This window comes from Protopterus annectens, chromosome 1.part0 (genome assembly GCF_019279795.1).
Source record: "Protopterus annectens isolate FY-2018-M chromosome 1.part0, PAN1.0, whole genome shotgun sequence".
NCBI classification, from domain to species: Eukaryota; Metazoa; Chordata; order Ceratodontiformes; family Protopteridae; genus Protopterus; species Protopterus annectens.
The window spans coordinates 24285274-24301367 of NC_056725.1; the positions used below are offsets into that span (position 1 = coordinate 24285274).

The following is a 16094-nucleotide window of genomic DNA, read 5'->3' on the forward strand; positions in this document are numbered from 1 at the left end:
AGTTTATAGGAGCTGCTAGAAATAGCAGCAACCTTAGCTTAGCAGCAAGCGTTGGTGGCCTGCTCCCAGAGCCAGTGTCCACAGTGTCACACACCCTCTGTGTCACAGATGACTCCGACAGCTGCTAACATATCTCTGTCAGAAGGACATTGTCGACCATTACTTAATGGACAGAGACACCATACAGGTAGCAGACATGTGTAACCCACACATGAAATCAAGCTGCATGTGTGGACTGCTTGTCCAAATGGGAGCAGATGTTTGCGTAACATTAATGATCCTTGCTGAAAGGATCTGTCAATGTCAGCAGGAGGCTTGTTATAATTTTGCAGGCATCAACACATACAGCCTACACCAATTCCTTAATGTGATGCTGCAGTATGTGGAGGAACACATAGGAATTTCATGATCAGCAGACGAGAGAAACACTATTATGTGGACATTTTACAACATAACCCACACCCTGAGGAAGTGGAGAACATTGATCATACCCACACTGCCATCAAAGCACCTGCTCCACATTGTCTAGTATATCAACAGGAAGGGCTTCCAGTACTTCAGCTGTCATGTGGTGTGCAATGCACAGGGTATTGCATGCATTCTGTCTGTGCACATCCAAGGCAGTCCCATTATTCCCACATCTGATAAACATGTGACCTTTACAAGCATTTTCTGCAAGGTGACTTTTCACAGGGTCAACTATGGTAGATGCACGTGTTGCCAGTGACATAGGCCATATGTGGTTCCTCTTGGTATTGGTTGCAGGTCACTTGTAATGGTGTCCATTGTTGTGTTATGTGGTGGGTATGCCTTGAAACTGTGAATGGTGACCTCCATCCAAAACCCACAGACAGTGACTGAATTGGCATACAATACAGCACATTCACAGACACAGAACGGTGTTGAATGTATGCTTGAGCTCCTGAAGACATGTTTCAGCTTATTGGATACATCAACATTGCACTATTGCACATGAGATCTACAGTCATTTATTTGTGCTGTGCACCATGTTACACAAACTGGAGCAATGGTCAGAGCTGGTCTATCTGACGACTCTATCAGTAACACATGGAGACGTTTCATGATCCCAGTCCAGAATTCCAACTGCATGCACACGTCAGACACAACCAATCATACCACCTGATGTCAGGTGAAGGGGGGAAGTCACCTGGGCCACTCTCAGTAGAAGAGCCCCTGCCTCTTCCAAGCATGCCTTGCAGCCTCAAAATGTTAAAAATGGTAGCACTGGCCTTTAAAAATCATAGAAGTCCATAAAGAGAAGTCCCGCCTCAACACATAAAGTTGAGAATAAAAAAGATACTACAAGCCTAAAGGAATTTAGTGCTGTAGTAAACAGCTTTATAGAAGCTCCTTGCCCCAGTCCTATTAGTCACAAAATACTTCCAGTGCCAATTTTTAGGACTTCCAACTTCACTGTGCTATTGTTCCATTTTTCTAGATGAACTGTGCAATTGATCCACTGAATGGACTACTGTCCCTAATCTCTGCAACCCACTGGTGCGGCAGGTTGAGGTAGCACTGCTGCTAAAGTGAATGATACCAGTAACATCACTCACTGCCCTAACAAACTTGTACAAGAAATAAACTTTACTTAACTGGCCTGATCATAATGACCCACCAGGTGCTCCTGATAGTGTCTGTGCAGCAGATACAAAAAGTTCTTAGATTCCTGGCTGCAACAACAGAAGCTCTGCTGAACTCAGTACTTGAAGACACTATGTATACTCAATACATATTAAAAAGGACAAACCAGAATGGACATCAGGTGACAGGCAACAACCACCACTAGCAAAAGTATCAGTACTTTAGAGACACTGAGCTGAAGGCTTCACAGATTTGTGCCTCGTCATACTGTGCACATGTGTCACTGACTTGAAAATGGGTGAGGATAATCAATGTGTTACAGCAGTGATTCAGAGGTAATCATGCTAAACTTCCTGATAAACGTAATCAACAAGGACCACTGCAGTGCAGTGCAGAGCAGTAAAACACCCAGTAACTATATCGCAGGAGAGCACATTAAGATAAGCAAATTTTGAATAGAAATTCAGTGAAGATTCTTCCTGCAATATAGGCATAGCAAAAGAAGACAAGATACCAGGTAAATTACCTCTGGAGTACACTGAGCGCCTTTGGTGCACAGCACTGCACACAATATAGTAGTACAGAAGTAGCCACATCTTCGGCCCACCTGTACTCTACTCTGTCTGATGTTGTGTTCCTCATCCTTACTTTTTACTCTGTAGTCTAGTCCTCCCCATCACCACTTGTACAGCCCTGGACTATTGTCCCCACCTTTTCTGGTCCAACCACCCCTGTCTGCCTGTCTTTGCATTTTTAATTTGCCTCTGATCACTTTTCGACTTGTTCTTTCCTTCCCACAGAACCTCCTTGTTACCTTCCCTAAACATTTCTTTTCACTTAAATTCAAATGGGCATCAGACCCCAAGGAAATGCCCTTTCTTCCTTCCCCACATAGCTTTCCTTAAGGTTAACCTCGTGTATGTGTTCTACTTGATCTTCTTCCTTTTCCACCTGTCCATTCTTGCCCATTTATATGATGGACCATGTTTGCACCAGTCTCTGCTGGCCAACTGTGGTCTGTTTACACTGCCCATGTTATAGGTATGAGACATTGCATTGCATGTGTGTATGAAATGAAATAAATGTCTTTGTCATTTAATTACCTGTAGCTGTGGTGAACAAGTGCCATATATTTCAGATTCTCCTTTACATGCTAACTCTTCTTGTTCCTTTCAGAATAAAAGTCTTTACTCAATGTGAGTTTGATAAAGGCGGTTTATTATGTAGTATCAGCAGCATATAGAAAGGGTAGATGTTGTGATTGAACACGATACGAACAAGTCTTATACAGGTTACTGCCTTTCATTTTCAGTGTAATGGCAGAATTAAGACAAACTGTTTTCTAGTTTTTGGACTTTTATTGACTTCTGAATATCTGACCTGCTGGTCCTTTAACATGCCTTCTGTACTCAGTCTCGTGAGTATCTGAACTGAACTGCCCTACTCAGTCTTCTCCAGTCTGAGCTGACATCTGTCTACGAAGTATCTCTCATAATGCTAAAACTCTGTAAATTTCCTACAAGTTTCGCATGCCTCTTTAACCTTGGTTCCCAAGCCTTATAGAATCTAAACAAGTTCTGTTTTTGCACCAAATTATGTTGTTATGTCTTATCCTTATCAGTGATTTATCCTGATGGTTATTTCACTGAACTTATTTGTATCCTTCACTAAAACATTCTAGGCATATGCAAAGAGAATACCGTACTTATGTAGGATTTATTCTGGCAAAACTATATTTTTGTCAATCCTATTCTTACAACGTGTTAGCATGCACAGCATTCAGCACACTACTTTACTGTGCTCGTCATGTTGGTCACGTGACCACCCTTAGCACATCCACTTTAAGTTTCTATTCAGTAGCACAACTTCTGCCAATAATGCAGTTACTGTCTATTCAGTGGCTAGACTTTTCTACTGATGTATGCTACAAGGCGCAGACCAAATACAAGAAAAATCAGGTACAGTCTCCAAAACTAAAGAAACAGAAACTTACTGATTTTCCTTATTTCAGCACAGCCTTGGCAGACTGTTGTACGTCTGAATTTTCTGGATTTTCAGAGAATGAAAACATTTTTTACTAAAAGGAAAAAAAGGGCAACAGATTCTTTTTTTCTCCATTGCTTTTGTTGAACAGCACTGATGTACTGCAGTCGTAGGGACACAAGTACTATACGCATGCACAGTACTTCAGAAAACGTGGACGAACCGGGAAACATGGAAGAAGACTACAGCACCATTATACAAAGACATTATTTAAGGAAGGTAAGCAATTTCTTTCTAAAATAATGTTATTGTATAATAGCAATAACCCACTCCTGGGTGTGGGCAATGCTGGATTTACCCACGGTTGCATTTGTTTAATCACTCAGGTTTCGCCCTGTGATTAAACCATACCAACCATGGGTAAATCCAGCATTACCTTACCCAGTCATGGGTTATTGCTTAAATATTTCCCAGCTTTGTAGGCACAATAACAAAAAGGTCTTGAGTTACTTTACAAACTGGCTGTTGTTCAAATGAATGTTTTTATCTTCAAATATCTGTATTCTAAAATGCTAATTTATAACATTCATTGTCTGTTCAGGCTATTTTTGTTCTTTGTCTGTTTTGAAATACTTCCCAAAGCTATATGCACTTTTTACTCTGCATCTCAAGTGGGCTCTGCTTCTTAGTATAGCATGTACTGATCGGTAATATTATAATATAATCATGTCATCATCTTACATCTTTATTAGAAACATTATTGCAACATTAGAGCCAAAAATGACTGAAGAATTAGCTGATGGTTTTTGAAGGACTTGATAAACTATGTTCAAAAATAAATGATAATTTTGCCTTTAGTGCACCCATTTACCTTCTTCACATGGGAAAATATAAATAAGGATTCTATTTTTTATTCCTTCCAGGTCATCCATCTTGTTTACAGTTTACAGTGAATATGACAACAGCAGTCCGAACCTATCGTTGGCAATGCATTGAGTGTAAATCTTGTAGTTTGTGTGGTACCTCTGAAAATGATGTGAGTAATCAAGAGGTAAACTTCAGCTCAGCCATTAACAGCACATTTTTTCTGAAATGTAAGACTTGAAATACATTTGTTTTTCCTTGTTGTATTGTTATTTGCCTATTTACCTATTATAATTTTTCGCAACATTTTGGGATCCCTCAGCTGACAATCAGCTACTCTCTGGGTCACTCCTGATCCACTGGCTCTACCAAATGTGACAGTCAGACTCTGACTAGTTGTGACCCACATTTCCTGCTGGTCAGGAGCCTGAGGCTTTCTAAGGTAGTGTCATATTGCTAACAAGGAGGACTTTTCTTCAAAGGACCTGCCCCTCCACTTACCCATAGTGTCCAAGGGAAAAGCATGCACGGGGCTACTCTGATGTAGCATTCATGTGTCTGTGTGCAACTTGGCTGCAGCCCTGCCTCCTGTGGACAATACCCCCCTATGTGTCCCCTGCCTCCATTGGCTATCAACAACACAAGTGAATCCAAAGACACACCTCCATCCACCAGGATAGATATGACCATCTTCCCTGCCTGTGCTATCTAGTGCATGAGGCAGTATTCAAAAACAGAGTTACTTAAGCTGTAACTCACAAGGGCTTGGCATATATTTTGAAGCACTACAGTACTGGGAATGTGCCTTAATGTCATTCAGACATATCGCCTCTCCCCTTCTGTCAGATTACGATAGTACTGTGTGAAGGGGTTCCTCTGAAAACATGATGAAGACAAGTACATTTTTCAGAATAGCAAAAATTTAGGTGCAATTAGTGGAGAATGTTTGAAAATGTTGAATGTCAACCAGTTCCCTTTTTCTGAGGTATAACACACCAATCTGGTGTTATCCCCTCAGTACTGAGCTCCAGTCACAAGCTTTCAACAAGAATCAGACAACACATTGCCTTATAAACCAGAAAAAACTAACCAGTACGTCATAAAATATTATGTCAGTTCCTGGTGTATTTTGGAATTCAAGTTTTTCTGATTTTTCTTGTAAGGAATCCGACTTTTTCAGGTTGTTGCATGTGGCTTGTTTGAATGGTACAGCATCCAGTACTATTCTGAGTAATAGGTCAGATCACTGAGGTATAATGTAGTAGAATAAGCAAGCTCCCTGTAATATTTACCTTTTAGCATTAGATGGGCTATACAGTATGGTTGTCTGACGCTGGTAGATACACACTGGTTGAAGTTTAACATGTCAGCTACCAGATGCTAGATGGTTAATGAAATTTTTATGATTTGGCCTTTTATTTTACAGTGATTACTTGTTCATTTTGACAAGTCTCACAACGTTAAATTTATTAACGTTAATGGTGCTATCATTACTAATGTAACAGCTCTGCCTTTTTGTAGGCTATCTTGGAGAATTTCAATGTCTTTTATTGATGGAATTACATTGCACAGGTTGTAATCATCAGAATATGTGGTAACTGTCTCCCACTTTTATATCTGATAGAAAATAGTTCATGAAGAAGTGGCCCAGTACATAGTCTTGTGAGACATGTCCGGTAACTACCATCACAAGAGACACATAACCTCACACCTTGAGCTATTGTAGCTGGTTGCTTAACTAGCATTTTATTTATTGACTTATATAAGGAGTGACATTTAATGTTCTTTTAATCTGTCTGTTATTCCCTTATATGGGGAGGTGTTCTGGAAATGCCTACAAAATCAAGGCAGTGTCTTCCTTTGAGGGCAGATTGTTTTAGAATCTTGGTGCAAAAGGTTTCATTTAGAAGTTGAAGATAACAGTCCTAAGCACAATGAGATGAATTCCCAGCGTTGGTAAGTTTGTGATATCAAGGATTCTTTGTGTTCCTGTATAAGAAGTGAAGGGTACTTATTATGAAAAGCCCATTACTGAGGCTCCGTTCCTTGATGGAGATGAGCACAGTTCCCATGATTATGCTTCTTTTATGAGAGCACTAGTCAACACACATTTGCATTGTGATCAGCTGTGCCATGCTTGCTGCCCTACATTTTGATGAGGACAAATGTTCATATGGCTTCACTCGTCTGGAGTTTACAGAAAAATATAGCAGAACTACAGCATTTGTAATAATATGTAAGTAAAGACAAAGACTTGATACCTGACAGATGACCGAAATCATGTCCAAAGATGGGAATAGACTGCTGTTTGTGAATGAAAATTTTGGATTCATTCATACAGTGTTTTTACAATCAGCTTGTTGTGACTGCGTCCCTGGACTTTGAGTCTCTTTAAAGAATTGTCAACATTAATATGCTTTAATATATTTATATGTTGTGTACGAAATCCGTCTGGCAGCCTGTCATTCCTATACTGTGATAGTCATGTATTCATGTATTGATAGCATTTCTAGACATGTTATCTTTGTTTTACTCAGTCTCCAGAGGTGAATATATTCGGTTCCATTGTTTTTGCATGAATTAACTAGTATTGAATTGTTTTCCATCACGTCAAAGATCAAGACAGAGGTTTTTTTCATATGTAATTTTTGCTTCTATGAACGAGACACTTCCTCTCCACTCAGACATGCTCATTCATTCCTCTACCTGGGAATTTCACCTAGGATCAGGACTAGACCTGTCCAGAGGAAGCTGTTATTTAGGTAGCCGTTAGGGAACTACATCATAGGTTCATATGTAGGTACTAGGCTATCTGCCCGAAGGCATTTATAAGCCTAGCTGGAATGTGTTGACTTTCGCCACCCCCTTAGATTAGTTCCCTGTGCCTCTGTCCAGAAGAGCCATTGAAGTGATCCCTGGGGTATACTTTCTGTTTCCCATCCACTCGTCAAAGTTAATCTTGAAGAGGGTTAGTGAGGAGCTCTGACTAATGTTAATTTGGAATCTTGTTCCAGAGCATGGGAAGTTTCTGGGACAGGAATCTATCCCTCCAGCACGTCCTATTTATTGTTGTGGTGAGGCTTAGATCCCTGGAGCATGTGGCTCGAGGGGATATGGTTTTCTTTAGGTGGAGCATGTCCATCAATTCTGGGTTGGACATGGCCTTGTATGTCAGGCAGAGATCACCTCTGAGTAGGCGGTATGCAACCGACTACAGCTGGAGTTTCTTCAGTCGAGCTGCATAGGGCGTCTGCTTGAGGCCAGTGATCCTCTTGGTGTGGTACTTCTGTGGTCTTTCCAGTTGTTGCAGGTGTCTTGTAAGGTACATCACAAATGGGGCATTGTACCCCTATGATGGGTCTGATGAGTGATGCATAGAGGGGCCCAATGACCTCTTTCGATCTGGATGCAAACCCTTTTGTGATTAGGTGGGCCACATAGAAGGATTTTCTAACAACTTTGGCAATGTGATTATCAAAGGAGAGGTTACTGTCTACTTGGGTCCCCAGATCCCTTATTATGTCTTCTGTATTTAGGGGGCTACCACCTATGTGGTAGTTTGTGGGTACTTTGTTTTTTCCAAAGAGGATGACTATGCACTTTTTGGCATTTAGCTTGAGTCCATGGTTTTGACACCAGGAATCTGTCTCAGTGAGACCCTTTTGGAGGATGTCTGTGTCAGCTGGAGAGTCGGTTATAGCCCCTAGTTTGCAGTCGTCTGCAAACCTGGTCAGCCATAGTCCTCCTGTGCTTGCCTGTACCTCTGAGAAGTATATGCCGAACAGGAGTGGTCCTAGGACTGAGCCCTGGAGAACAACACTTGTAACTGGTTTAGAGTCAGACCTAGCTCCCGCAACTCTTACCATGTGGGTTCTGTCCATGAGCCAGTTGGCAACCCATCACATGACGTAGGGGTTTATGTTCAGGCTGGTGAGTTTGTCTATAATACCTGAGTGGGGAATGGTGTTGAAGGCCTTTGCAAGGTGTAGGTAGGCTGTGTGGACCACCTTTCCCTCGTCTATAGCCTTGATGACTATCTCAAAGAAGTCCACCAGGTTTAGGAGGCATGATCTGCCCTTAACAAAGTCGAACTGGGTAGGGTCCAGTGTTTGGAGGTTTCCAATGTCTCTGTTAATGAGATCCATGATGATGCAGTCCATAGTTTTGCAGACCAAGCTAGTCAGGCTTATAGGGCAATAGTTCCCGGGGTCCGTTGTGGCTTCACCTTTGTGGAGCAGAATAACTATTGCTGTGCGCCACTCTGTGGGCACGTAGCCTGTGGAGAGGCTGAGTTTAAACAGTGTGTTTAGGTGAGGGGTTAGTTAATCTTTCAGCTCATGCAGGACGCTACCTGGGACACCATCCGGTCCCATTGATGCTGTGTTTTTGGCTTTGGAGAGGGCTGTTTTAACCTGAGTGTCTGTGATTTCAGGGGCACTACATTCTTCTGGTATAGTTATGGGCCCTTTTGGGGGTGAGAGGGGTGTGAAGTTTGCACTGAACCTGTCTGCCAGGATGTTGGCTATATCAGTCGGTTCAGTGTATTTTGTGCCATTCTGCACTAACTCCGAACAGATCTGAGAATTGCCACTTAGATTCTTGACATAGCCAAAGAATGCCTTGTGGCTATCTTTGGAGTCCATGGCAATTTTTCTTTCAAAGCTAGTCTTGGATGATTTTATGAGGGAACATAGTTTCTTGCTGATACTGATCAGGGATGTCTTCCCTTCTTGGAATTTTACTCTTTTCTGTACTAGTTTCCTCCTTCTATTGTATAGCTTGTTTATAGCAGGGGTCCATCAGACTGGTTTCCTTTTCTTGGAGTAGTGAGTCTTGGTTTTGTTTTGGATAGCACAATCCATGCATTCTTATAGGTGCCCGTAGAGTGCATTAGTAAAGGATTTTGCAGCTTGGACAGCATTATCCTTTAGCATGGGGGCTTTGAAACTTCCCACCTCGGCCTTAAGTAACGTGAAGTTTGCTTTTGAAAAGTTTTTCACGGTGATTTCTTTGACCGGGGGTGGTGGCAGAATGTGGATATCCAGAGTGATTAGTTTATGGTCAGATCTAACCAGCAAGGGGTTGACCTCCGGTGTGGAACACCGGTCGCCCATGTTGGTGATGACCAGGTCCAATATGTTGCCACCTCTGGTGGGGATGTTGACCAGTTGATCCAGGGTGTTTGAGTTTATAAATTCTAGGAAATGTTGGGCAAGGGAGTTTGTACTTGAGTAGTTCTCCCAGTTAATGTTTGGGTAATTGAAATTACCCAATATCAGGGTGTTTGGTAGGACCTTTATGTTTCCCAGTGTTCCCAGGAATGCGGAGTGGGGGTCCTGGGACATGGTGGGTGATCTGTAGCAAGCTATAATTTGAACAGCAGTTTTACCCGTTGTTAGTTGCACGTGGATGATCTCTGAAGCATCGTGCTGTGCCACTAACCTGGAGGTGTGGGTATCCTTGATGAGTATGGATACTCCCCCGCCTTTTGTATTTCGGTCCGGGTATTGTGGCCGAAATGTATGGTATGAGTTGTAGCCTGGTAGTGCTGGGGTGCTCTCTGAAGCCTTAAACCAGGTTTCTGTTACTGCACATATATCTGTTTTCTCCATACTGAGGAGTGTTTCGAGTGCATGCACTTTGAGGTTTAGACTTCTGGCATTGAGTAGCATTACCCTCAGTTTTTTGTTACTTGTGCTATTTACAGCAGTGGGTTTGTCTTTTGAGCCTTGCCTAAAAAAGGCACTATGGGGGTGGCAAGAGCCTTGACCAGTATTCGAAAGCCAAAGGCTGACAGGTGCAAGCCGTCAGCCATGACTGGATACACTGAAATTATCCTTTAGGCTGAGCCCCATAAGAGACTTATCAATTTAATCCAGCTTTGACTAAGGACAATGCATCCCACCACATGGGGCCACTCTAGCATATTTCCCAGACAGAGGTTTAAACAGAGACCTATCCTTTTATTCCCAGCTTGTAGGATCCCCCTTGAGTAAGTGTCCACCCATATTCCTGTTGCAGACTATGGAGATGGTTTTCCCCTGCCCTAACCTCACCCTAACTCCTCCTTTTCATTGTAACATGACCAATGCTTATGTGTGGTCCCACACACATGTCCCCTGAGAGCTACCATCACCAGCTTAAGATTCCATGAGTATGTCCCCCCAGTCAGCAGTTTCCGTGCAAGCCACCCCTTGCAATGGTGGACATGTAGACCAGGAACCACTAGTCCCTCCCACCACCACCAGAATGATGAAGCCTATCCTGCTGCTCGCTCTCATTCACCTGCTCCCAACTCTTGCAGAACCCAGGCTTTTCTTTGAACTTAAGTCTCCTGGGCAGTGGTTAGGGCTTTATAATTCTACAATACAGAGATAGATTAAAGCTGATGGAAGATATTAATTCTAAATATATTTGATAGTTGTATGGGTGTATATGTTCATTTCTGCCGCTATATTGCCCCCTTTAATTTTCATTTTCTGGTAAAAGAGTGTTTTGGGATTTTTTTCCATAATATGACTGTTTTCCAGGCAAATTAGTGCCTTTGGATTTTTCAGATTATACGATTATTTGTTTCTCTTGTCACAGTCTGTTAACAGTTTAATTTTGCATTTAATTTGTGACTGTACTTGTGCACTGATTATTTCAATAGCACTTCAGTTCAGTTACTTATATTAATTTTAATTTAAATCATGTTCAGTTTTGTAATAGTGCTTAGGAAATGAGCTTTGTAAACATTTTAGTGTGAACATGAACCAGTACCTATAACATTTTATTTCAAAAGACAACCTCTGGTGCAGCAGCAAAAGCATTATCTATTACAGTGAAATACCAATGTATCCTTATTTAATTGCACAATAAAATTACCTGATTGTTGTGTCTTTCTGCTTATTAGGGGTCGCCACAGCAGAACTCCGGTCCGCTAATGTTTGGTAGTGGATTTTTACGTGCTGAGTTACCAGCCCTGACGCACAACCTTCAACGAAGGCACACCCATTCATGCATGCCTTCCAACAGAAGACGCTCTAGCTGAGAATCGAATGCGACAACGTCTTGCTGTGAGGCAACAATGCTACCGCAGCACCACTACCGCGGGCTAATAAAATTACCTGATATTTCTAACTATTCTTACACTGGATTGCTTTACTCATTCGAGCCATATAAACTGATTTGATTACAATATTCCTGGAGGAATTACTACTTTCTCAGAAAGAATACATGAAAAAAAACTGCCTCTATAAGGTAGTGAAAACACTAATGTATTATTTATATAATATAAACCAAGAATGAAGTATATGACATGATGGTAAGGCGGACCCCAGAAAGTCTGTGCATTTAAGAGACAAGGTGCTGAATGCTTGGAGTGTAAACAAAACAACTCCACCCACACGTGTCACAGCATCACTAATGAGGTTGGATCACAAAACTGTCTCATTTGAAGCAAAAAATCAACCCAGAAATTCCAGCTAAACCAGTAACAGTTAGGAACTTTTCAAAGGCAAACTACATCCTATTAAGTAACAGTTTGTCAAAATTCAAGCCCCCCCCCCCCCAGTGCACAGCTACCTATGTAGAATTATTCACCATCATTATACAAATATGTGAATGCCTGTATTGTGGCTGCCTTAACTACAAGAAATAAACTCAAAACAGACAATAAAAACAAACCCCACTGGTAGAATCCTCACCTAAACGGGGTATATAATAAAAGAAAACTCATGACCAAAATCAGGAAAAGCAACTCCCTTAAAGACAAGTGCTCTCTTTCCAACTAAACAAGAAACTAAGAGGTCTAATTCAGTCCAACAAGGCCAAGTATGAGGTCAGTATAGCCTCGCGGGCTAAGGACAATCAGAAGGGCTTCAGAACCTCAGCACACAAAAGTGTGCTTCATTGGTAGTGAATGGTACCCCCTACACTGCACTGATCGGGGTGACATAGCAAATATACTGGCTGATAAATTCAGCTCAAACTTCACCCTCATCCCACCCCAGCTCCATCAGATGAAATCCCCTCCAACATGCTTCTCCAGCTATCAGCAGGGACCAAGTGCCAGCAGCACTCACTAATGCCAAGAACACTGTTTCCATGGGTCCCAACAACATCCCTGGTTGCCTCCTGAACAGTTTAAAACATGACCTATGAGGACCACTTGACACATTCAACTACAGCCTTGAAACAGGCTACATTCCAATTGAATAGCGGACCACAACAGTCATTTCCTTCCACAATGGTGGACCATCAGCTGACAAAGGGAACTACAAGACTCATCAGTCTAAGAAGCCTGATATGCAAAGCTATAGAACAAATTATCCTGGAAATGATAAATGATGTTAATGGCAGCCTATGGTCACTGAGCACATTCCCAGTGTGGCTTTGTTAAGAGAAACTTATGCCTACTTAACCTAGTAGATGTCTTTGAGGGGGTCACCAAGACAATGGATGAGGATTAAACAGAGCATACTATGTATCTTGAGCTGGCTAAGGCATCTGATACAATATCCCATTCAGGCATTGTTGGCAAGCGATCTTAGCTAGGTGTAAACCCTGACATAAATCATTGGATTGCCAGCTGGCTGAAAGACAAGACCCAAGAGATTAGGATCAGTGAGACCACTTCCACCAAGAGACTGGTCACCAGTGAAATACCCCCAGGGCTCCATGCTGGTCCAACTCCTTTTTGGCATCTACTTCTTGGAAGTCAAGGCTAATGTTAAAGGCCTCTTGCTCACCAGGTTCACAGATGACTGTAAATTGGGAGGTGCTATAGATTCCTCCCAAGAGACAAACATCTTGTAAGTGTGTTTAACAAAGGCAAATGACTGGTGCCAAAACCATGGCCTAAAGCTCAGTGATAAAATGCATTATAATGCCCTTTGGGAAACTATCAACCTAAGCTAATTACTCCATTGACAAACCCCCCCAAGAGTCAATTCTGTAGTAAGGGACCTGGGGACATGTGTAGACAACAATCTGACCTTTGACCAACATGTAGCTAAGATAAGAAATTAATTCTATGTTGCGCATCTTATAGGGAAGGGTATGGCATCCACATCCAAGGAAGTTATAGTACCACTCTACTCGGCCATTATCAGACCTATCATTGAATGGAATGCCTACTTTGCCATGTACCTACCCAGGTAGCTACAACAGTTGAAACATCCACAAAGGTTTCTCACCTGGATAATTCAGGGCATTTATAAACTGTCCAACACTATGTGCCTAAAGGTTCTCTTTCTGTATTCAGTCTCATACAGGCTGCTGAGAGGGGATCTTTGCATAGCTTACAGGGCTTCCTGTAGCCCTGATGGATCTGCTGAATACACACAAAACAAGCAACATCAGAAACACTGGATATAGGGATCTGAACTTTACTTGTGACATAAACAAAATATGCTGGAGAGACAGATATGTGTCCAAATGGATCCCCACACTATGGAACAGGCTCCCCTTCCATGTAAAACAGAGTTCATCCTTGACCCTATTCAATGAAACCTTGGTAATTGGATGGAAAATTGTAAATTTACCCCCAGTCTGTCCCCCATGTCCCTTATGGACATAGGCCATCAATAAGAAAAGTATTATCCTAACACCCCCCTACAAATCCTTAGCTACCTACCTACTAACATGCCTCCCTCTGTATGATACTTGGGGCCCAAATGGTTAGGGGTATTGTAAGTATCCTAGCAGTCATAGTAGCAACCTATGAATCTGTAAACAAAAGTAATATATAAATGAAATAATGAATAACTGAATAGCCTGTCTCCTTTCATGACTTCAAAGCTGCCTGCTTAAACTCTGTCATCTCCCACACTCCCAATATTTTATTTACTGTGATCCAAAAATCTAGGTATTGCTATACTAATTAAATTTTCAGCAATTGTTTTAATTGTATTCATATTTAACTTGTATCCTGCCAGGACCCTAAAACTGGTAAGTATAATAATAATTTGATTTAACCTGTATAACATTGTCTGCAAAGATGGCCACTCTGCCTCAAGTTCACCCCCATCTCTAGCCTTCTATTGATGAACTTATTTTCTAAGTCTACAATTGATATAGTTTTTTGGTGAGGCATTCATCTTCCAAGACAAAATCCTCAAGCGACATGTGCGTACACTAAATTAATCTTGTTTTAAAAATTCACTAATGCTCGGTCTTTCCCTTCACTTTGTAGTCAGTGTATTCAGGCCCAGTACTTCCTTTGAAATGTTATATCACATAATTCCCAGCACATTTGATTCTGCTTATGCAAAGCTACTTATGTGTAAAAATTCTTCCTAATGTTCCTATTGCCCACTGATGCCTTCCTCCATTCCAACACCAACTGTAAACTAACAAAAAAAAAACTAAGTAATACATTTACTAAAAATTATATGACTACAAACATTTTGTCTCTCCTTTGCTTCATTCTTCTGAACGTGAGCAAATACTGATATTAAGCAATCATGTAAATCAGTTTCACCTATTAGTTTTTGCATGATAACATGCATTTGTAAGCTGTAAAGACCCATGTTTAGGCACAGGATGTCAATATATTGAAGGAGCATGTAGTGGGTTTTCCCTTTTCCCACTGTACAGGCAGTAGAATTTCAAGCCCATGGTGGTGCAGCAGTTAGCATTGTCATCTCACAGCAAGAGGTTTGATTCTCAGGTTGAGCATTTTCAGTGTGGAGTCTGCATGTCCTGCCTGCAGTCGAGTGAGTTTTAAAGACATGCAGGTAGGTGCATGTCTGTGTGTGTGTGTGTGTGTGTGTGTGTGTGTGTGTGTGTGTGTGTGTGTGTGTGTGTCTTCTGTGAAGGTTGGCACAGGGCTGGCAATTCAACACAGTAAAAACTCCACTGCCAATAATTCTGCAGACTGCTGATCCCTTGTGGCGACCCCTAATGAGAGAAGCTAAAAGACATTGCTTTTACAGGCAATAGAATTTCATTAAAAACAGGAAATATCCAAAGAACAATCTTGAGAATTGCCATCTCCTGTCCTCTGCTATTCTTTTTCTACTTAACCTTTTTTAAATTATTGTAACTCGCATTGTCTGTCAATATTAAGGATGTACTATACTTCAAACATTTTTCTATTGTATGTTGGGCATGCCAGTCAATATCATGGATGATTGTACTATGCACTTGTCAACCTATGAATATTTGCATGTTATATATAAATTTCTATTTCTTCATAACTGTAAACCCATGCAACATTGTAAAAAATGTGTTATTTTTCCTTTTTCCTTTTTCCTAAGAAACTAAGCTTGTTTCGTATGTATTTTTTCCTATGAAAATTTGATTGTTATGTATAAATTTCTTACTAGTCTGTTATTTACTTGTGGAGCTTTTCTTCCCAGGCTGCCACTGAAAATGGACACGTATCCAGTCGGAATCTCCCAGTTAACAAATGTAAAATAAATAAAAATAAATAAATATTTGTTCATCTTTTAAGAAAAACCTAAAATTAGCAAGGGGGTGATTAAGGGTTATCTTATAGCATTCCTCTTTAAAGTGAGAGTCTAAGGTGATCATACCTGCTGCTCTCACTAGTTGTCCCTTTACTACTGCTCTTTTTTGGGGGGTACGGGTGCGCACTAGTATAGTGCAGGAATGAATTGGAATACATGCTTTCTCTAAATATATGGGAGGTGTAC

General features: G+C 41.2%; 1 protein-coding gene across 9 annotated transcripts in view; it reads left to right on the forward strand.

The window, feature by feature from the left end:
* The window catches only part of DPF1 (double PHD fingers 1), a 1255311-nt gene that overhangs the window by 1111216 nt on the left and 128001 nt on the right, over window positions 1–16094 (forward strand). For 6 of the 9 annotated variants that reach the window (XM_044080027.1, XM_044079637.1, XM_044080109.1 and 3 more), the window contains one exon: window positions 4512–4639. The exons of 1 other annotated variant lie outside the window; for it this stretch is intronic. In XM_044080027.1, coding sequence (XP_043935962.1) covers window positions 4512–4639 — 128 coding nt within the window. The remainder of the gene's footprint in view (window positions 1–4511; window positions 4640–16094) is intronic. 2 more of the 9 variants (XM_044079785.1, XM_044080227.1) reach the window with 1 other exon arrangement.